Genomic DNA, 22814 nt, shown 5'->3' on the forward strand with positions numbered 1-22814 from the left:
CTAGTAGTGCCATTGCTGGATCATAGGGTAGTTTCTATTTTTAATTTTTTGAGGAACCTCCATACTGTTTTCCAGAGTGGCTGCACCACTTTGCATTCCCACCAGCAGTGCAAAAGGGTTCCCCTTTCTCCACATCCTTGCCAACTTCTGTTATTTCCTAGGTTGTTAACTTTAGCCATCCTGACAGGCATGAGGTATTATCTCATTGTGGTTTTGATTTGTAGTTCCCTGATGATGAGTGATGTTGAGCATCTTTTCATGTGTCTATTAGCCATCTGGAGGTCTTTTTTGGAAAAGTGTCCGTTCATGTTTTTCATTTCTTCACTGGATTATTTGTTTTCTTGGGTGTTGAGTTTGATAAGTTTTTTATAGATTTTGGATACTAACCCTTAATCCAATATGCCATTTGCAATTATATTGCCCTTTCGAGCCTAAGTCACCTTGGTGTTGAAACAGTTTTGGTTGGGAAAGCATTTACATCCACCTGCAGATTCAGTTAGGTACCCGTTTTCAGTGTTCTCCTAGGATCCTGTGTACACCTCTACTGTAGTACTTATTAGCTAACTCATATTGAAGTAATGTGTTCTCTTGCTTCTCCTCCAGTAAGATTGAGCCTTTAAAGGCAGATACTATCTTGGGGCTCAGCTGGTATATAGTAGGCACCCAATATAAATTTGCTAAATGAGTCAAAGTAGACTTTGAAGCTGTTCCTTTACCTAGGAGTAGAAGCACTCAAGGGTAAATGAAACCTGTATTTATGTACGATGTATGCATCAACGTCTTAGGTTCCTCAAACCCAAGAGAAATAGAAGATACCATTTTATAGAAGGATAGCTTTCACATGTCCTCATGTCCTCTTGATCTGAAGTTAAAATCTATGTATTACTGGAAGATGTATTGCCACAATTCTACAAAGTGTTCTAGGAATGCGTTAATCATATATTGTTCTCTCTTTCCTCCTTGTTCAGGACTTGTGCCATTCTCATTGTGATGAGTCCATCATTCACAAGAAGATCATGACTATTATCAACTGCTTTATTAATTCTAGTATTCCACCAGCTTTACAAATTGACATTCCAATAGAGCAAGCCCAGAAGATTATTGAACACAGGAAGGAGTTAGGACCCTATGTATTTAGAGAGGCACAGGTAAGAGATCAGGGCATGCAGTTAAGCGTATTTTAAAATACATTAACAATCTAGATATTCTTTTAAAGATTTTGCATTGTTCATATTTGACAGGGTTACGACCTTCCTTCCTTAACTGAGATTACTTCTATTTAATGAAAAAATATTTGCATATTCCACAGAACATAAGAAACTAATAACTTACTATTTTGTTGATAATACACAGCAAATATAATTATTTAAATACTATCCTTGACTTTCTATGATTATCATTTTTGTTTTTAGCTTATAAAACTCCAGCCAATTCCTCCTTCCTTTCCCACCATTCATGTTTCCTTTAGAAAATCTGCTACCACAAATATGTGTAAAATATGTGTGTCCCAAGATTTGTGTATTTTTAAAGATTGGAATATTCACATAGCTCATAAAATAAGTGAGAGGAGATTTAAGTACCTAACCAACATAAAGTACACAAGCTCATGAAAAGAAAATCATGCCTGTTAACCTGCTCAAGTTACTTCTTTTTAAGATAAATAATAGAAAACAGTGATTTGGTGGACATAATTTATTTGCATTTTTAAAAGCCTTTTAGTGATGTTGTTCTTGAAAAATGATTAAGAAAAATAAATTATAATAGGGGTAATAGGGAAGGCCATGTCATGATTTAAGTGATATGAACCAGAGATTTAGGATACGATTGCCCTTGAGCATGGAAAAAAGGCCATTATTCCTTAACATTCATTTGTGAGCCAGCTGTGTTCTAAGGCCTCTGAGGAACTGAAATGGACTCATAATCCAAATTATGCATTAAAATAGGTGAAAATACAGATGAATGATTGAGGAAGTGCTAAAGAGAAATAGAGAAAACATGGTGCCAGAATCGTAGTATGTTTGTGAAAAGATCTTAGAGATCACTTAGCCTAGCCTAGGTCTCTGGATAACCAGGCCAGGGCTTGCCCATCTACATCAAAGACCTTGAGTTTGCAAGTGCATGTCTGGAACTGCTTATATTGGTTGGTTTTGCCATACTGTCTAGGGATTGAAGCCAGCAAACTGTACTGGAGTCCTCTAGTTTATGCATTCTACTTGATTTCCTAAAATAGAGTCCTAGACATAATTTAAATGTGGACTTTAGAGCATCAGAAAATAAGAGAATCTTTCTATAGAGTCCTCACCCCACCAAACTGATTATTCCTCCTGCATTTCCTAAGGAAGCTCAGGGAATAGCATCACCTTCTACCCAGGTGTGCAAACCAGAGGTCTGGTTGCACATCTCTTACCACTCCCTGCCCTCACCCACCAGTCTTGCTGAAATATCTCTGGTTCTACAAAGGAGCCTTATTCTCTTCCCTCCTGAGTTTTTTGTGTTATCATCTTCTCTCCCTTGTGCTTCTGTAACATCCTGTATATGTTTCTGTTTATCGCACAAAACTGAAAATGACTATTTTTATGCTGACTTTCCCACCTGATTGTAAGGTGTTTGAGGGCAAGGCATGTTTCTTATTTATCCTTGTGGCCCAAATGCCTAGCACGGAATAGGCACTCGATAACATACTTGAACTCATGGATGATTGACATGAGAAGTGATCTATTGTGACAGAAAGGAGTAAAATCAAATTGGAAATGAGAGCAAAGTTGAGCGAAAGGGCTGCATAGTAGATAAAAAAGCCTATTGCCTGTTCTAATATTGTTAGCAGTGTGACCTTTTCCTATCCCCCACTGGCACCCCTAATAACTTGGAAGTTTTCTTCACTCAACCAAATTTTCACTGGCCCTTTTAACTCATACTAAAGTCATTGCCCATCTACTGCCAGTGAGCAAAGTAGCTCTATATTTATTACAACATTTTCCTACCTACAGTTTGATTATCTTTTAAGGTTCTCGTGGTACAGAGCAATTTTTGTGACTAACACATATGTTATTAACTTAAAATCTTAATTGCAGCTTTTAGGAGTAGAGTCGTTTTATGTCTGCCATTGAAAAATTGTGTTCTAATTGAATGACGTTTGCTGGAAGACTTTCTAGATGGAAATAAATGTATTTGAGAGCAGGGAATGACTCAGGTTTTGGATAGATAACTGAGAAGTAGGGTCAATAGTTGGTAAATAGAGAAGGAAGAGGAGTATTTGTTTAAGAAGTTCATATAGAAACTACCACGATCCCTTGACATTAGATCAGGGGATTACTTAAATAAAGATATAGCAGGTAAATGTAAATGAAATTTGGTTTAAAGCCTACATTTCATCAAAGAAAGTATCTCTAGCTTTTGTGATCACAATGCCAAGAGGCTACAGAATTAAATGATAAAACTGTATTTTAAAAGGAATAAAAAATTTTAGAATTGCTAATAATATTCATGTACAGAAAAGAGGAGTAATGAAATATACCAGCCAGTTGAGGACTCTATTGATCACTGCAGCACTTACTTTTTATAAATTCCTCTTTTCCTCTGAAGAGTTGGCTTGGAGCCTAATGGGATGGTTCAGTTTTCTCTAGGGCATTAGGTAAAGGCCATTCCTAGTAACAAGATGTTGGACTTGATCTGATGTGGCAGGTCCTACCTTCTTGGAAGTAATATATGCCTCTGGAACTAATGGAAATACTTGGCATGGGACTTTGAGCAACAATTCTTATCTCTATAAATATCGCAATTAATCACTTAATGTGGAGTGTCCTCATAGAAAGCCTTTGTCCGGGATACCACCCTGCTTTTTAAATGTTACTTTTCTTGCTCTCACATGAAAGAGATTATATCATTTAAAAGTTACTCAAGATTTATTTTTAGATCTGCAGCTTTGTTTAAGAGCTTTTCCAGAGGTATTTCCTTTCTCTAAAAGAAAGAAAAAGGGGGCACAGAGGCGTTCCTCTTGATGGACTGAATATTTGGAATACTTGCATAAAACAGCAGAGTGTGTGGCAGATCAACTAGTGTATGTTTTAAAAGAAAACATAAATTTCTTATTTAAAAAGACCTAATGGATTCTTTATTAATACAATCAATTGGTTAGGGAAACATAAAGAATAAAGTAACTTTTAAGTATATGGTTTTATTTTTAAAGAAAGACTTCTCATTGGTAGTAAAAAACATTGATGATAAGCATGTGCTGAGCTAAACTATGCCAAGATGTCTGGAGACAGTAAGTTGGAGGAAACACGCTGTATATTAAAGATAGAATAGTTAATCCATTATTATGGTGAATTAGAGTTTAAATTGGTACATTTGTGTAAAATTGTAATCTGAGACATACTTTGTTTTTTATACAGATGACAATTTTTGGGGTTCTATTTAAATTTTGGCCTCAGTTTTGCGAGTTTAGGAAGAACTTAACTGATGAAAAAATTATGAGTGTTTTAGAGAGAAGACAAGAATATAATAAGAAAAAAAAATTGGCAGTCACAGAAGACGAGAAATTTGCAAAGGTAAGACGAGACTCATTTTGAGTTGAGTCAGACTTTTAAAAGGTATGTGGTGTGTATGAATTTGCAGAAGAATTCAGGCTGGGGAAAATACAGAGACATTATAGAATACAGATTTTAGTGGCTTTTAAGCCTTTAGCCAGAGGTTTCAGACTTTGTTTTGAATTTCTCAAAATACATCTCAAATGTCACCTCTTCCATGTGAAAGCTTTCTTGACCCTCCTAGGTCACACAAGCAGTTCACATCCACTGTAGTAACATTCCTTTTTTTTTTTTTTTTTTTTATTTTTTATTTTTTAATATATGAAATTTACTGTCAAATTGGTTTCCATACAACACCCAGTGCTCATCCCAAAAGGTGCCCTCCTCAATACCCATCACCCACCCTGCCCTCCCTCCCACCCTGCCCTCCCTGTAGTAACATTCCTACCTCTCTTGGAGAATGCTTTATATTGTCTCATGAATAAGTTTTTGCATCTGTCATTCTCACTGGACTGAGATTCCCAAGGATAGTATTTGTCTTGTGCATCTGTGTATCATAGCGCTTAGACCAGTGTCCAGCACAGGCTCAATTATTAAGCAGTGTTTACTGAGTAAACCAGGAACGAAAACAAAAATGAATGAATGAAAAAAATGTTATGTACTCATGGGAAAGCATTTTCAATATTACAATAACAGACTGATACATTGACCGCAAAATTTATAAATATGAATCATAAATTGCCCAGCCTGCCTATTTGTCTGTCAGTCTGTCCATTTATTCACCCATTCATCTGTCTGTCTCTTTATATTTATCTACTTTCTTTGAATTGAAAAAGGCTAACTGCTCATGACTAATGTATTTTATTTACTTGCAAGCTTATACCTATTCTATTTTTTTAAAAGAAATTTAGAAGGTGTCAAAAAATACAAAAGTAATATGATGACAAACACTGCTAACATTTTGCCTCATTTTTTTCCCCTCGTTAAAATATTGTAGAAAGAGTAAATACTGCAGAAAGAGCAAACTCTCTTAACCCCAGCTCTGAGTTCCATTACCCTCCCCATCCCGAAGAGCAACCATTAAACTTGTTATATATTCTTCCAACTCTTTTTAAAGATAGTGTTTTATACATATATATGGTGTCATAAACAATGTAGAGGACTGTGGAGGTTCTCAAAAAACTGCCAAACTTCTCCAAAGCTGCAAAACCAACTTGCTCTGTTCTGATGTTTGTATGGTGTATCTTTTTTCATTCCTTTACTTTCTATATCATTATATTTCAATTAAGTTTCCTATAAACAGCATCTAGTTGGGTCCCGGTGGTGTTTTTTAAATCTATTCTGCCAATTTCTGTCTTTTATTTGGTGTGTTTAGTCTCTTTGTCTTTATTATGGTTTTTAATATGCCTGCCATTTTATTTCTTGTTTTGATTGTTCCCTCTATTTTTCATTTTTTTCTGTTTCCTTTGTCTTGCATTCTTGTGGATTATTTGTATATTTCTTAGAATTTTATTTTGGTGGATTTTTTTTTAGATATTTTAGTGGTTGCTTTAGATACTACATTATAGATACATAACTTTTCCCAGTCTATTGGTGTTAACATTTTCCCAGTTTGACTAGAGTCTAGAAACTAACCACCCCCCCACTTTAAGTCTTTTTCCCTCTCTTGTTTATAGTCATTTTAAATATTTCCTCAGCATATACTGAGAACCACATCGGTATTATTGGTGTTGATCGGTATTATTGATGGTTGAGGAAAATATAAGACATTTCAAAGTGAGCAGAAAATGGCAGATGATATCCATATAAAGCCATCATAAGAATAAAACAGAAAATGAAAACTCTGACATTTTATAATTTTTGCTTCAACCATCAAACATAAATTAGGAAACTCAAGGAGGGAGGAAAAGGCTATTATGTTAACCCATACTTTTGCTGTTCCCATTTTTCTTCCTTCCTGATATTCCAAGATTTATTATTTTCTTCTGTCCTTTCCCTATAGGTAAGGTATTGTTTCTTACTTACTGCTTTTAAGATTTTTTCTTTGTCTTTGGCTTTCAGAATTTGATTATGATATGTCTTGTGTGGATTTCTTTGTATTTATTCTGTTTGAGGATTGCTCAGATTCCTGAGTCTGTAGGCTTATGTCTTTGCTAAGTGGTTTTTTTTTTTGGGGGGGGCAGATTTATATGCATATCATGTGTGTATATATGTGTATATTTAAACTTTTTGATACATATATATTATACATATTATATACCATGTGTATGCATGTATATGGGTCAGAAAGTGTATATAAATAATATGTGTATAAATCCCCTACCTATCTATCTATTCAATCAAATTTTTTCTCCCTTGGGTACCTTATAGCTTCATTTTTCAGAGATTTTTGTCTTTTTTTCTTCAGTCTTCTTTTAAGTTCAGTAAACTCATTTTACTTTTTATATTTTTGGTCTATTTTTGGCCCAAGTTTCTGCATTTATGATTTGGAGTATTATTTTATGTATACAAATGTTTATATAGGAATATTTAATTAATTTTGGGTGCCTATGTTATAGTTTTCCTCTGATTCATGACTGGATTTCTTGGAGAGTTCTGTCATCAGCTAGCATCATTTAATCATAAAAAAAAAATCAAATAGCTTAAGTTTCCAGTAGCAGGCATTGATTAAATTATCTGTGATACATACCTTTACTAGACTATTATTTACCTGTTGAAGTGATGATATAGTTGATTTTTTTATCACTCAAGATTTGAGTGCTTAGAACAGTTAATTCATTGATGATGCATTTTATACATTTCATTATCCACATATTCAGGTGTATACTATATATTAAATTGTAGGCATACTGGTGAATGACACTAAGACCCTCCCCTTTACATTTCCACTAGAAATATTTTCACAACAATTTGCATGAAAAAGCAGATTTCAAAAAAGCACATATAGTGTGATTCCATTTGTATGAAATTTATGTAATAAAATATAAATACTAAAATTACAGGTTATATCTATGTCTTTCCCTAGTGAGAAGCTTGGATGGATGTTTATGAAAAGGTTTACAATGGTTTTTCCTAGATGCCAGAATTGGGTGGCAATTTTTACATTCCACTTCATAATTTATCACTCATTTTTAAATATTTTTATATTAGTAGGAAATAAATGTAAAGAGTTCATAAATGATGTCAAATTAGTAACACTGACTTGATGAGACCTCAGGTGTGGTACTCATTACAAGATATTTTTTCATCTAATGTTATGACTCCTTAGCTGTAAGTTTATACTAGTAGAGTTTTACCTCCCCCCCTTTTTTAATAACTTAATATAATTACAGGATGGAAGCAAACAATATGCAAGTTCTTCAGGATCTGCTATCAAAACAGCTGCTTTACCCAGTGACCCAGTTTTCAGCCTGCAAGCATATGGTCGACAGGTAAGCTGTACGGGTGTCACAGATACCACTTCTTTAAAACATTGGATAGTAGAATGCAGTAACTCAGTTATTGTCCAGTAGTAGAGTTGTGCTTGTTTGAAAATGAGGGTAAAATTATTCTAGGAGAGATTGGAAGGGAATTCCCTTGAGCCTTCAGAGACTATTAAAATTTCAGCTGATCCTGGACAATATAATAAAAGAAAATACTTTTTTATACACATGAAGAAGATTTAAGTGGCAGCAGTTGAAATGACTAGCTTATTGAAAAAGAGAATAAGGCAGATAGGGAACAAGACAGAATACACTTGGTTGACATATTCTTGGGTTTAAAAAAAAGAAAGAAAACTGTCAAAGCCTTAATCTCAAATTTCTTAATTCTTTGAAGTGCTCATAAAATTGGCCGGTACATGACCATCAATGAATACATTTACAATTTTTATGTTTATATTTACATTTAACTTGTACATTAATATCACGTCCCTGAAATTTCATAAGTCATGTCCATTTTTCATGACTTGTGTTTGCATCTTAAGAGGATTCTAGCTCAAGAAACAATCTTTTTGACATTTAAGAATGTCAAATAAATTCAGCCGCTCAATAAAGATAACTGATAGACTATAAAGCTATTATTGAGACAAGGGGAATGTCAATTTTGTGACACCGTATATAGAAAAAGGTAACCTCTAAAGTGTATGATATGTAATAATGCCATTGGGAAGAACATTTATTAGCAAATGACTAGCATTAAATTTCAGAAACGTGGTGTAAAAAAGGGTGAAATGTGGAACTAGAGATAACAAGCTTCTAATTTTCAATGTCATTTACAAGTCAGTATTACTTGGGAGCCTGAAAAAAAATCCCTGAATTTGCTTTGAGCCTGTTTCCTTGTCTGTTAAAAGGAGAAAGTGTGAGAAAAAGGAATGGTTATGATGACCATCTCCTGTCATATATCTCAAGAGTTTCGTAAGAAACTAAAAAGCTTTTGGAAACCAGAGGCATTTCCTAAATGTAAATTATTATTGTTGTTGCTATTGAAGAGATACATGTTAAATTACTCTAGCAATTGGTGCAGTGATAATACTGTGCCATTTTGCAAGTGTGGATTCTCTGTATGTGCATTTGTTTCTGATAGATTTTGCACATTTAAGAATTGTAATTAATACAAATGCAAAACTACCCCCCTCAAAAAAACTTGGATCTCTCTTGAGCACCTAAATTCATAATCAAATTAAATATATATATATATATATATATATATATATATGCATGAATAGCTGTCAAGAACTCCATAAAGCCTTTGCAACATTGATTCACTGAGAAATAGTTATAACTCATATAGTTCTAGACACATCATTGAATTGTCCTATTCAATGATCTGTTATTGAAGTTTGTTATATTTCAATAAAAGGTTTAAATGAAGAGGCTTATATAGGCCATCTTACCTTCAGTTTATTTCCTGGGACAAACATTCCCAAAATTAACTTTGAAAGCTGTCTTTCTAGCCAACCTGGTGCTACTCCAAGTACATAGAAGCCTTAGAACAGGAGAGGATTCTTCTTAAAATTCAAGAAGAACTGGAAAAAAAGTTATTTACAGGTAATTTTTCCTTTCTGCTTACAGAACTTCTTTGTTAACCTTCTATCACAGATTAACTCTAGAGGACTTTGCTGATGATCACTTCACAGCTTTCCTTATTTCTCTTATTTTTGTGCAGCTACACCATCTTTTACAAATTTTAAGTCTGCTGCTTCAGCTATGTCTTTGAAAAAGACCGTATCTTCCTACAACATCCAGAGTGAGTTTTCAGTGACTATTGGCAATTCTTTCTTCCTTGTTAGAGTTCAGTCTCTCATTTGGCTGTTCAGCAAAGAGAGAGCAGGAAGGGAGGAAGACTGACTCCCTCCCAGCTGCTCTGACCCACAAGTTTGAAGAATTTCAGTGTATGTGTGTGCATGTGTGTGCACGCAGTTGTGTTCTCTCTCTTTCTGTGTTTTTTTCTCCTCTGCTGAGAACCTAACTCTCTATCCCATTTTCAGAGTGACAGTACTCATGTGGGTGTATAATCTGCTGCTGCTAGATGCAAGGTAAGTCAGACTGAACGTTGTGCAGTACCTTTCATGTCCCTGTAACATACACACTCATGCACATATGCAGTTGCACACATGCAAAGCATGTACACACCACACATACACACACACACACACACACACACATACACACACACACACACACACACCCTGCTAACAAATTGACAGTAGGAGTGATCACCTCGCCTGCTCTCTAAGTGGCAATCTGAAAAGGAAAGCTTCTAGGGAATGATCACTTATTGCTTCTATTCACTCCTTATCTCTTCTTGCACAAAGAACAATGGAAGAATAGTCTCTAGCTCAGTCTCCCAAGTTTTCCCAAGCTGAGTTTTTCCAAGCTCCATTTCCCCATGTTGGGAATGTAAGAAAGAACTAAAAATAACTGAAAATCAAGCCAGGTCCTTCTTTCTTGCAGATGCTGATGGGATTATATAATTTTGACTGGATACTAACGTTAGAGGTTACCAATGCCTTTACAAAATGGTATAGAAGTATAATGTAGTGTATGTGTGCCCCATGGACTCAGTACTTGAAGAACCCAGTAAAAGTCCCGTTTCTCTTATCTTCTGTCTTACTGCTTGATTTTTTGTTTCCGAAAATCCTTTTCGTGGATTTTGGTTTTCTGGTTCTTGGAAGGGTTTGATGAGCAGGCCTTTATGTTCTCCGCCTGCTTATCTTTTTTCTCTTTTGTTTTACCCTAGCTGCTGTACCCTTCTGCCAATTCCCCAACCTCTTAGGCCATCCTTATAAGTGCCTCAACATGTATGGTTTGTTGACATATCTGCTCATTTTTTTAATCCTTATTACAATTCTTTGTTTATTTTAGATTTACATTTTCCATAGCTACTTATGTTTTCAACCATTTATTTTTCTTTTGCAGGAATTCTCTAGACCAAATTTAACTGATATGGAAGCTCAAGTGATTATTTTTTTGATGGCCTGCATTAGAGCAAGCCTACCATCTAAATAAAGTTTGGCATGTTGTACTCTTATAGTTTTAAAGTGACAGCTATTCTGTACACATTACAAAAAAGACCATAAAATTTTTAAAAACTCATTTAGAATAAAATGACTTCTATCTAGGTTAGAAGAATCAAAATGTTTTGCTCATCACAGAACTTAAGAAAGTATCATGTTATGCTCCTCAAGTAATCTTTCAATAAATATTCTTTGAGCATTTACTCTATTTGGTTAGCAGACATGTTCAGCAAGTGGTTAGGGGCAAATATTCCTAGTAATAAATTGGCCCAAAACATAAAGTGGAGTGACTTCCAAACCTTATTCCTATCCCCAGCTCTCTAAAGGAGCCATATATTAAAGCAGTGGTTCTCAGATGTAGACTTCAGTGTGCATAAGGCTCACTTGTGACATTTGCCAGCAGTGCAGATTCCTAGGCTCACTCTCTGAGAGTCTGATTCAGTAGCTCTTGGGCAGAACCCATGAATCTCCCTCTTTAACAGACATCCTCGGTGATACTGATATAGATGTTCCACAGGTCACTCTTTGAGATGAACTGTTAGGGTAAAAGAGAAGAGCTTTAAAAGGTAAAATCCCTCTTTTTAACTCAAGTTACACTTACATCAGCGAGAGCCCCGACATACACCCTCCTGTCCTCTTCCCCAGAGAGAAAGGAGAAGGTGTCAGAAATGACCAGGGAGAATAAAACTTCACCAGATGTAGGCCTCAGGACTCAGAAGCTCCAAAGACTATGACTTGGATTACCGGATTAGAAGCATTGAACTTCTACTTTCACACAGTCCCAGATAGTATTTTCAAGGTAGGAATTGCTATTCCTGATTCTTGAAGAGTTACACATTGTAAAGGAGGAAAGCATCAGGAGGCATCAGAAAAACTATTCTTCTAAAGCAGTGGTTTGAGTACGTGTTACAGCTTTGGAACCCTGTGGTTTTATCTATTTCCACCCTGCTCCACACCCCATAGTGGCTGTGAAGTTTGTAACTAACTGTTTTCTATGCATTGCACTTGTTTTATTTTCTTTTTTTTCTCTTCTTTTCTTTTCTTCTCTTTTCAGTGTTTCTCTCTTTTTTCTGCCTTCTCTTGTTTTTTTTTTTTTTAATATTTTATTTATTTTTGAAAGACAGAACACAAGCAGGGGAGAGGCAGAGAGAGAGGGAGACACAAAATCTGAAGCAGGCTCCAGGCTCTGAGCTGTCAGCACAGAGCCTGATGCGGGGCTGGAACTTATGAACCACAAGATCATGGCCTGAGGTGAAGTCAGATGCTTAACCAACTGAGCCACCTAGGTGCCCCTTCTCTTGGTTTTAATTGAGCATTTTACATGATTCCATTTTCGCTCCTCTCTTAGCATGTCAATTATACTTTCTTTATAAATTTTATTATAGGTTGCTGTAGAGTTTGCAATACACATTTACAACTAATAAAAGTCTGCTTTCAAGTAACTCTGTCCCACTTCATGGGTAGTGCAGGTGCCTTATAACAAAGCATGCCTACTTCCTCTCTCCTGTCCTTTATCACTTTGCTGCCAGTTCATTTCACTTACCCATATGCTATAAAACTGAATGCATTCTTGCTATTATTATTTTAAACCGTTTTCTGTTAAGTCAATTAAGAATAAGAAAAATAAAATATTATTTTTTTTTCACTTATTCCTTCTCTAATGCTTTTCCCTTCTTTATGTAGATCCAAGTTTTTGACCTATTATCATTTTCCTTCTCTCAGAAGAACTTCTTTTATCATTTCTTGCAAGGTAGGTCTACTGGAGACAAATTTTCTCATTATTCGTGTGCCTTAGAAAGTCTCTAGTTTTCCTTCATTTTTGAAGGGTAATTTCACTGTATGCAGAATTCTAGGTTAGTGGTTTTTATTCTTTCAACCCTTCAAATATTTCACTCCACCCTCTTTTTGCTTGCATGTTTTCTGAAGAGAAGTCAAATAGAATTCTATCTTGTTCCCTTGGCTTGTTTCAAGACTCTCTCTGTGATTTTCTGCATTTCATATATGGTATGTGTAGGTGTACATTTTATGGTATGTGCCCTGCTTGTGTTCTCTAAGCTTCCTAGATCAGTGGTTTGTGTCTGTCATTAATTTTGAAAATCTGGCATTATTCCTTTAAATATTCCTTCTATTCCTTCATCTTTGTTCTCCTTCTGGTAATTCCATTGCACACATGTTCTATCTTTTATAACTGTCCCACAGTTCTTCTGTTCTTTTACATTGTTGTTGCTGTTTTCTCTTTGCCTTTCAGTTTTGGAATTTTCTATTGATCTTTCTTCAAGCTCACTGATTCTTTCCTTAGCTGTGTTTAGTCTGTTGGTAGACCCATCAAAGGCATTCTTCGTTTCTGTTACAATGTTTTCAGTTTCTAGCATTTCCTTGTGAGTTTTTCTTAGAACTTCCATCTCTCTGCTTATGTGACCCATCTAGTCTGTGTGTTATCCACTTTTTTATTTGATCTCTTAGCATATTTATCATTTTAAATTTCTGGTCTGATCATTCCAAAATCTCTGCCATATCTGAGTCTGGTTCTCATGCTTGCTTTAATCTTAGATTGTTTTTTTTTTCTTGCCTTTTAGCATGCTTTGTATTATTTTTTTGAAAGCAAGATATGGTAAAAGGAACTGAGGTTATATGGGTGTTTAGTGTGAGGTTTTATGTTTATCTGGCTAGGAATTAGGCTATATTTACTGTTTGCTGTGGCTATGGTGTTAGAGGCTAAAATTTCCTGTGTGTCCTTGTTAATTGTTCTCTAGGTTTTCCTAGAGACTCCTTAATAGGATCTGAAGCTTGCAGTTCTTTTAGCTGCAATCACAGTTATTACACCAGAACCCTATTGATGTGGTAAAGTGTGGGAGGAGGGGAAGTGTTTTACATTCTGATAGCTAGATGGCAGCCTTTTAGTGAGACTGAGTTGAGTATGTCCCTTCTCCCAGGTAGTTTAGGCTTTCGTAAAACCCCAGTCCATTAGTGAAGTAGTTTCCCTAGAGGGCAGGCCTTGTTAGGAAGAAGCAAAAGAACTCTGGGTATATTCCAAAATGGTCACTTTACCATTTCCCCTACCAGAAGCAGGAGGGGATTTTTCTCTGATCTTTGCAGTTAGAACCTGGTAGAGATCCTGGAAGTAAAACCCAAGAATGTGGGCACCCCCAACCTCCAAAGACAGGACCCCCTTGTAGCTTTTAACTCTCAAGCTGGTCTACAACTTAAAGTATTTCTACTGAAGTTAGCTCCAGCTGCTGGCTTCTGCTCCTGGTGAGCTGTGATTCTCTGTATCTGTCTGTTTCTCCAGCTCTAGGGGCAGCAGCTTGCCCTGTTACCACAGTTCTTTGAAGGATCCAAGAAGAGTTGTGGATTTTCAGGTTAGTTAGTTGTGAGGACGGTAGTGGTGACTTCTAAGCTCCATAACATGTCGGATGGGACCCTGAAGTTTGGCACCAGTATTTTAAAGTATTCTGTAATCAGTTTATTAATATAAAATTAAGAAAAGTTAAATTATTAGTTTAAATTTTTATTGTTATGTATATACTAAATGATGACAGTTTTTATATAATAAATATTTACATGTTCATTTGGCCTAATCTCAAAGCATCCCCCAGCAGGGGCTAGTCTCAATTTTTTAGCACTAAAGGCAATTTTCTTACATTATCATGCTCTGACTGTGGTTCTACTTTTGACTACCACTCCTGACTTTGGTTCTACTGATTCTTCTTAACATCTCTTCATCCATCTCCTCCTTCCCTTGCCCCCGTTGGATGACTGCCTTGTTCCAGATTCTTATCACCTTGAATCTGAGTCCTAATTAGTATCTCTTTCTCCTTCCTGGCCACCCTCCAACTGTGCTCAGAGTGATTTTTATAAAATCATAACCTTCTTATGATGTTACTTTGCCTAAAGCCTTCATTAAGATGACTGGTAAGCCTGTAATTGATAGAAGTTCTTTTTTTTTTGTTTTTGAGTTTACTTATTTTTGAGGGAGAGAGAGAGAGAGAGCGAGAGAGAGAGAGAGAGAGAGAACCCTTGCAAGCAGGGGAGGGGCAGAGAGAGAGGGAGAGAGAGAGAATCCCAGGCAGCCTCCGTGCCATCAGCACAGAGCCACACTGTGGGCTCAATCTCACGAACTGCGAGATCATGACCTGAACCAAAATGGAGAGTCTAACGCTTAACTGACTGAGCTACCCAGGTGCCCCAAGAAGTTCTTTACTTAACATGACATTCATAGAAGTCCCTCCTGTCTTCTGATATAAATATTTAGATTAGGCATTTGTTCCTCTGGGAAGTTGTCTTTGATATTCTTCTCTTACCCAAGATGCCCACCCCCCACCCCCACAATCACATAAGTTCTCACTCCCTCTTCTGTTTTAACACACTGTAGCTTATTTATTACTCTATAATAACCCTTGTCATATGGATTATAATTTTTTGTTTACATGCCTCTTTCCCCAGTAAAACTGTTATATGAACTTTTATTATAGCACCTTACATAGAACATCTAGAAAATAGATGTTCACTAAATATTAGTTGAAAAAAATGAAGGAAATATCTCCACTGTAAAAATCACAAGAAGGTAAAAATCACTGCTTGTGTAAGAAAGGTCAGTATAATGCTATTCACAAGAATTTGCCATTAATATGTTTTTAATGTTTATTTTTGAGAGAGAGAGAGAGCGCACCTGTGCTAGTGGGGCAAGGGCAGAGAAAGAGAGAGAGAGAGAGAGAGAGAGAGAGAACCCCAAGCAGGCTCCGCACCGTCAGCGCAGAGCCCCAGTGATGCAGGGCTCAATCTCATGAACCATGAGATCATGACCTGAGCTAAAATCAAGAGTCAGATGCCCAACCAACTGAGCCACCCAGGCCTCCTGCCATTAATATTTTTATAATTATAAACATGTAGTGATGTCACAGTTTCATGTAAAGTGTATAATCTTTGTTCTATCTATATCATTTCTCATATTTATGAAAATACACCTGTATGTCACCATGTCTTTCAGAGAAGAAATTAGTACTTATTAAATCACATTAAATCACTTAAATCACTTCAGGCCTGGGTTTCTCAGCCTTGGCACTATTGACATTTTTGGTCAACTATTTCTTTGTTATGGAGGTTTGTTCTGTGCAATGTCAGATGTTTCACAATAACCCACTGTAGACCACTAGCACCTCCCCGGTTGTGACAACCCAAAATATTTCCAGATATTACCAAGTCATACCTGGTTGAGAACCACTGCTTTAGACTTTGGAACATTTTTATGTTTAATTTTTTGAGATATCTACTTACAATGAAACCTTTAAATTCTAGTTTCCCACCATACCCTCTTTTAAATAAATATTATAGACCTAACCCATAACACTACCAATAATACCTTCTAACTGATGACTTATTTGTTTTAGTGAGTATATTACATCCACTTGAATAATTTCTCTTCTTTTACATTATATTTGGAAGTGTAACCCCTAAAGGAAATGCTCAGCCAATATTTGTTGAATTAATAAAACTTAAAATAAATTCCTTACTTACATTTAATGTAACATATATTTTAGGTAATCTTGTAAGTGACTTTAAATCTGACTTGGGTTTGTATGAATAAATAAATTAATTTTAATTGTGCTATTTGTTTACATCTGATGTGCTTCTTGATTTTATGAGTTGAGTTCTCATTAAAAAAACAGCTTACTTTTGGAAGAGACCTAGGTTTTATTTATTTATTTATGTATTTATTTATTATTTATTAATATAATTTATTGCCAAGTTGGCTAACATACAGTGTATACAGTGTGCTCTTGGTTTGGGGGATAGATTCCCGTGATTCATCGCTTACATACAATCCCAGTGCTCATCCCAACAAGTGCCCTCCTCAATGCCCATCACCCATTTCCCGTCTCCCCCACCCCAATCTACCCTCAGTTTGTTCTCTGTATTTAAGAGTCTCTTATGGTTTGCCTCTCTACCTCCTTGTTTGTAACTATTTTTTTCCCTTCCCTTCCCCCATGGTCTTCTGTTAAGTTTCTCAAGTTCCACGTATGAGTATCTGTCTTTCTCTGATTGACTTATTTCACTTAGCATAATACCCTCCAGTTCCATCCATGTTGCTGCAAATGGCATGATTTCATTCTTTCTCATTCCCAAGTAGTATTCCATTGTATATATAAACCACATCTTCTTTATCCATTCATCAGTTGATGAACATTCAGGCTCTCTCCATAACTTAGCTATTGTTGAAAGTGCTGCTATAAACATTGGGGTACATGTGCCCCTATGAATCAGCACTCCTGTATCCTTTGGATAAATTCCTAGTAGTGCTATTGCTGGGTGTAGGATAGTTCTATTTTTAATTTTTTGAGGAACCTCCACACTGTTTTTCAGAGTGACTACACCAGTTACCCAAAGCAATCTAAATTCAATGCAATCCCAGTAAAAATTGCACCAGTATTCTTCTCAAAGCTAGAACAAATAATCCTAAAGTTTGTATAGGACCACAAAAGACCCTGAATAACCAAAGTAATGTTGAAAAAGAAAACCAAAGCAGGAGGAATCACAATCTCAGACTTTAGCCTCTACTACAAAGCTGTAATCATCAAGACAGTATGGTATTGGCACAAAGACAAACACAGAGACCAATGGAATAGGATAGAGAACCCAGAATTGGGCCCACAAATGTATGGCCAACTAATCTTTGACAAAGCAGGAAAGAGTATCCAATGGAAAAAAGACCGTCTCTTTAGCAAATGGTGCTGGGAGAACTGGACAGCAACATACAGAAGAATGACACTAGACCACTTAGTTACACTATATACAAAAATAAACTCAAATGTATACACTATATACAAAAATAAACTCAAACCCTAAATGTGAGACAGGAAGCCATCAAAACCCTGGAACAGAAAATAGGAGACCTAGTTTTAAAACCCACAAACTACCACGTATACTTTGTCAACTTATACCCTTCAAAACATGGGAAAATTGACCTCATATTTTGTTTATGTTATTGTTTTGGGTGAATAAATATATTTTGAAATAAAAATAATAGTGAAAGAATTCAAAAGTAATTTGGCCAGTTGGGTCAGATTTCAGCTTGTGTATATATTATTACCTAATAAACAAATTTAGTATTAAAGGTATAACTTAATTCATGTTATATTTCTTAAATGTGTATTTTTATCATTTGTCATATAATTGAGAATTACTTTCTAAGTACATTATCTGTGAATAATTGTGGGGTTTTTTCTTAATTGGCATACTGTTTTAAAAATTACAGTGAAATTTATGCTTCAAAAAATTTCTCAGTTGGTATGTATCCAATGATTCAGTAGAATTTGATTCTAATCTTTGATCTGTAACTGCCTTTCTGATTTGGGGCCATTTATTTTACTTCTTTGAGTCTGAGTTTACTTATGTATAAAGAGCAAAGGGTCTTTTTATAAATTTTAGCTCTAATAGTGTGTGATTTTATGAGTTTATAACACTGGAGCTTTAAAAAATTCTTTTTAATGTTTGTTTTTGAGAGAGAGAGAGAGAGTGCAAGTGGGAGAGGGGCAGAGAGAAAGGGAGACACAGAATCTGAAACAGGCTCCAGGCTCTAAACTGTCAGCACAAAGCCCGACGCCAGACTCGAACTCACAAACCGTGAGATCATGACCTGAGCCAAAGTCAGACACTTAACCAATTGAACCACCCAGGTACTCCAACACTGGAGCTTTTTATGTGTAACTGTCTATAGAGTTTTGGTGTATTTCTTTAAAAAAATTTTTTTAATGTTTATTTATATTTGAGACAGAGAGAGACAGAGCATGAACAGGGGAGGGTCAGAGAGAGGGAGACACAGAATCTGAAGCAGGCTCCAGGCTCCAAGCTGTCAGAACAGAGCCTGACATGGGGCTCGAACTCATGGACCATGAGATCATGACCTGAGCTGAAGTCAGAGGCTTAACCAACTGAGCCACTGAGGTGCCCCAAGTTTTGGTGTATTTCTTAATGAGCAATTATTTCTATATTTTGTTTTGAATTCTTTTTTAAAGTTTATTTATTTATTTTTAGAGAGAGAGAAATCACAAGCTGGGAAGAGTCAGAGAGAGATGAAAGAGAATCCTTAGTAACCCTGCACTGTCAATGTGGAGCCCAACAAAGGGCTCGAACCCACGAACCATGACATTGTGACCTGAGCCAAAACCAAGAGTTGGATGCTCAACCGACCAAACCTCCCAGGCACCCCTATTTCTATATTTTTAGGGGTTTTCTTGTTTAATTAAAAAATTTTTTTTTTAATGTTTTATTTATTTTTGAGACAGAAAGTGACAGAGCATGAGCAGGGGAGGGGCAGAGAAAGAGGGAGACACAGAATCCGAAGGAGGCTCCAGGCCCTGAGCTGTTAGCACAGAGCCCAACGCGGGGCTTGAACTCACAAACCACGAGATCATGACCTGAGCAGAAGTTGGATGCTTAACTGACTGAGCCACCCAGGCGCCCCATGTTTAATTTTTTTTTAATCTTTATTTTTGAGAGAAAGAGAGAGAGAGTACGAGTGGGGGAGGAACAAAGAGAAAGGGGGACACTGAATCTGAAGTAGGCTCCAGGCTCTGAGCTGTCAGCACAAAGCCTGATGTGGGGCTCGAACTCATGAACCACAAGATCATGACTCGAGCCCAAGTCAGACACTTAACCAGCTGAGCCACCCAGGCGCCCTTCTATATTTTGAATCAGAATCTTGGATGCCAAGATGAAAAAAAATTCTGCCTCTGTGCTGTTTCCTTTTCCAAGGTCAAAAACTTACAGAGTGTGTCTGGCCCGAAATTGTTACTGTTTTAGAAACAAACCTCTGCTTTGTATGTCCCAAGGAAAAAAGAAAAAAATTCAACAGCACATGATGATATTGAGTGGTAATCTCCCTCCTTACCCCCAGCAGGACAGAGACTGTTTCCCAGCACCGTCCTACTCTTATTCCTTTTAGTAATGGAATCCCCAAGTTTTAGCTGTGCCCATGACTACCTAACTGGAGTTAACTGTCATTTCCCTGTCTACCCCACAGGTAGACTTGGCCATGTGAACAATGTCAGGTTAAGGGAATATGAGAAGAAGTGTGAAATATCCATTCAAGCCTTTTTAAAAAATGAAAATACTTGCCAACCATTTTTCTCTTTTCTCTTCCTGTAAGTTGGATCACAGTGGGATGTTAGCTAACACTATCCCACCACATAGATGGGACACCTCCCTAAGGAATTATGGTGCCTGGGTCTCTGGATGACCTCATGGAGGAGAGATGTCTCACCCTGGACTGTTACGTTTGAGTCACTTTATTTTTGTCCTTTTTTTTAAATTAATAGCAGCTTATCCTAGATGTTAAGCAATATAAAAATTGCTACCAGTAGGCTACTGCCATAACAAAAACCTAAAATGTGAAATCCATTAAGCAGTCAGTTTTTGGACACAAGGAAGCAGATTGAAGGTGAGAAAGCTGGTGACCTTTTTAATGTCATGGCATAATATTTAGTGAAGCTGTTACTTCTGATAACTTGGAAAACAGACCATGTGCCTGCTATGCCCATAGCTCTCTAAAAGAAGTGATCCAAAAAAAAGATGTTGTGTTTTTATGTTGGTTGGTCCTTGCTGCTTTTAGCTAGATACCATGAGAGATATATCACGCAAGATATCTATCTGTATCTGTATCTATATCTATATCTATCTATCTATCTATCTATCTATATCTGTATCTATATATAATGAACCTGTTTACAGGTAGAAATGGAAGCTAAGGGAGTCACATCCTGTGACTGTGGCTTACAATTAAAATTAATATAAAATATAATAATTTTGACCCTCAAAGTTGGGAGAGTCAACTGCAACTATGCCCCCACTAAGCAGAGCCTTTGGTCAATGCCCTTTCAAAAGCTTCTCATTAAGACTTTTCATCTGGACAGTAGTGACCTTGTAACAAAGATCAAAGTAGAGGTATTGCCTTCCTAATTTAGCCTATTGTTTTATGTGACCTTAAAATAGCCACCATTAAAATAACAGGGAAATGTGCTAAGCATAGAAGTGAATAAATAAAATAAGGGAGTTGGCAGGCTTAAGAACTGAGACCAGAAGAGATTTTGACATGGAACCAACTGGTAGTAAATAGACTGAAAGCTTCCTAAATTTTGATGGAATTGTATTCTCAACAAAACCACAAGCCTGGCCTGAAAATGCCTGTAATTTTTCAATCTATAAAACAACCACCAGGCCCCCAAACTTGCATCATTAGAAAGCAGGCTGTGAAAATTGTACAACCTCCAAAGAGACCCACTTTCCAATGCCAACTTTAAATGTGGCCTAGAGGATAATAGATAAGGAAAATTTATTTCAGAAGGCAAAATTAGGGACCGTAGAGGACTAGGGGAAATGATATTTCTCCCACGGAGTAGAATCAGGATTTAACAAAGTATCTTAGTTTAGGCTGCTTTAGTAGAATACCTTAGACTGGGTGGCTTATAAACAACAGAAATTTATTTCTCACAGTTCTGGAGGCTGGAAGTCCAATATCAAGAAGACCCCAGCAGTTTTGGTGTCTGGTGAGAACCCTCTTCTTGGGTGATAGATGGCTGTCTTCTCATTGTGTGCTCACATGGCAAAAGGGAGAAGGGAGCACTGTGGGGTACCTTTCATAAGGATATGAATCTCACTCATTAGGGCTCTGCTCTCATGACCAATCACCTGCCCAAAGCCCTATCTCCTGTACTATCACATGGGCCATTAGGATTTCAGTAAAATAATTTGGGAAGGAACATAAAAATTCAATCCATTACCCAAGGTGTTTTCACAGTTCCTGCCAAGAAGATGAATTGTAACTTCTATGTGTTGTCTGTTCTTCCTTTTTCAAAGCATTGTAATTGTAGTTTCTGTTCTCAGCTCTGGTTTATATGTCAACATGATCCTATCAGATTTCTACCTTGTAAGTACTGTCAAAATTTCTGGCCCACTGATGGCGTCCTTTTTCATCCTCAGTACTGTTAAACATTCATTCTGTTGGGGCTTCTTTATTATCATATCTGTGAGGGGTTTTAGAAAGAGGTTATAAAGTATGTGCTTAGTTTTGGCATATAAATTTGGTGTTTTTAGCACCTTAAAAAGAGCTGCATTGCTTAATAGAGTGGGACTTCTAGAATGGCTAAGTGAGAAGTTCGGTGAATTATCTCACCAAAAAGAGGTCACAAACTAGACAACATTGTCCCAACCCCTTGGGAATTCTATAAATTGAAAGGATATACAACAGATAGTGTTTATTCAAGAAAAACTACTGAACCTTGGTAGGAACAGTTGGTCCACCCTAAATTTAAGGGCTTGGTTTAGGGCTGTTTTCATTCCCTCCATCCTGCTCTATGATGTAGTAGTTCTGTAAGAGTGGTGTAGGCCATAAGGACCTTGCGTTTAGAGGGGGTTGATTTGATTTTTGGAACATGGGGAAACTCATGCCCAGGATTTTTTTCCAAAACAGTAGGACAGTGCGGGGCACCTGAGTGTCTCAGTCAGTTAAGTGTCTGACTCTTGATCTTGGCTCAGGTCATGATCTCACGGTTTATGGGTTTGAGCCCCACGCCTCACAGATAGAGTGAGGTCTTGCCCGCTGGCTGAGGCAAGCAATGTACTAACAAGACCAGCTAAAAATGAGAGAGGCATAGTGGTCATTGGAAACCTTTTACATATCCCTAGTGGTTTGAAAGCTAGTAGGCTTGCTCAGGGTCACACACATGTTCACCAGAAATCAGAGAGAACCCTGTCTACTCATAGGTTGTTTAATTAACATGAGTCCTGTTTACTCAGAA

At 36.7% G+C, this 22814-nt stretch overlaps 2 protein-coding genes across 6 annotated transcripts in view; both read left to right on the forward strand.

The window, feature by feature from the left end:
- Positions 1 to 11036, forward strand: part of RGS22 (regulator of G protein signaling 22) — a 135340-nt gene extending 124304 nt beyond the window's left edge. For 2 of the 5 annotated variants that reach the window (XM_049633582.1, XM_049633583.1), the window contains 7 exons: positions 969 to 1148; positions 4392 to 4547; positions 7859 to 7957; positions 9460 to 9553; positions 9672 to 9752; positions 9994 to 10041; positions 10925 to 11036. In XM_049633582.1, coding sequence (XP_049489539.1) covers positions 969 to 1148; positions 4392 to 4547; positions 7859 to 7957; positions 9460 to 9553; positions 9672 to 9752; positions 9994 to 9998 — 615 coding nt within the window. In that variant the 3' untranslated portion in view covers positions 9999 to 10041; positions 10925 to 11036. Of the gene's footprint in view, positions 1 to 968; positions 1149 to 4391; positions 4548 to 7858; positions 7958 to 9459; positions 9554 to 9671; positions 9753 to 9993; positions 10042 to 10459; positions 10607 to 10745; positions 10812 to 10924 lie in introns of those variants that run through there. The other 3 variants (XR_007458582.1, XR_007458583.1, XM_049633581.1) reach the window with 3 other exon arrangements.
- LOC125924801 (cytochrome c oxidase subunit 6C) overlaps positions 10020 to 22814 on the forward strand; it is a 59514-nt gene continuing 46719 nt past the window's right edge. Inside the window, exon 1 of the mRNA XM_049633586.1 lies at positions 10020 to 10041. Within this exon, the coding sequence (XP_049489543.1) occupies positions 10035 to 10041 (7 nt within the window). The 5' untranslated portion in view covers positions 10020 to 10034. The remainder of the gene's footprint in view (positions 10042 to 22814) is intronic.

Source organism: Panthera uncia, chromosome F2 (genome assembly GCF_023721935.1).
Source record: "Panthera uncia isolate 11264 chromosome F2, Puncia_PCG_1.0, whole genome shotgun sequence".
NCBI lineage: Eukaryota > Metazoa > Chordata > Mammalia > Carnivora > Felidae > Panthera > Panthera uncia.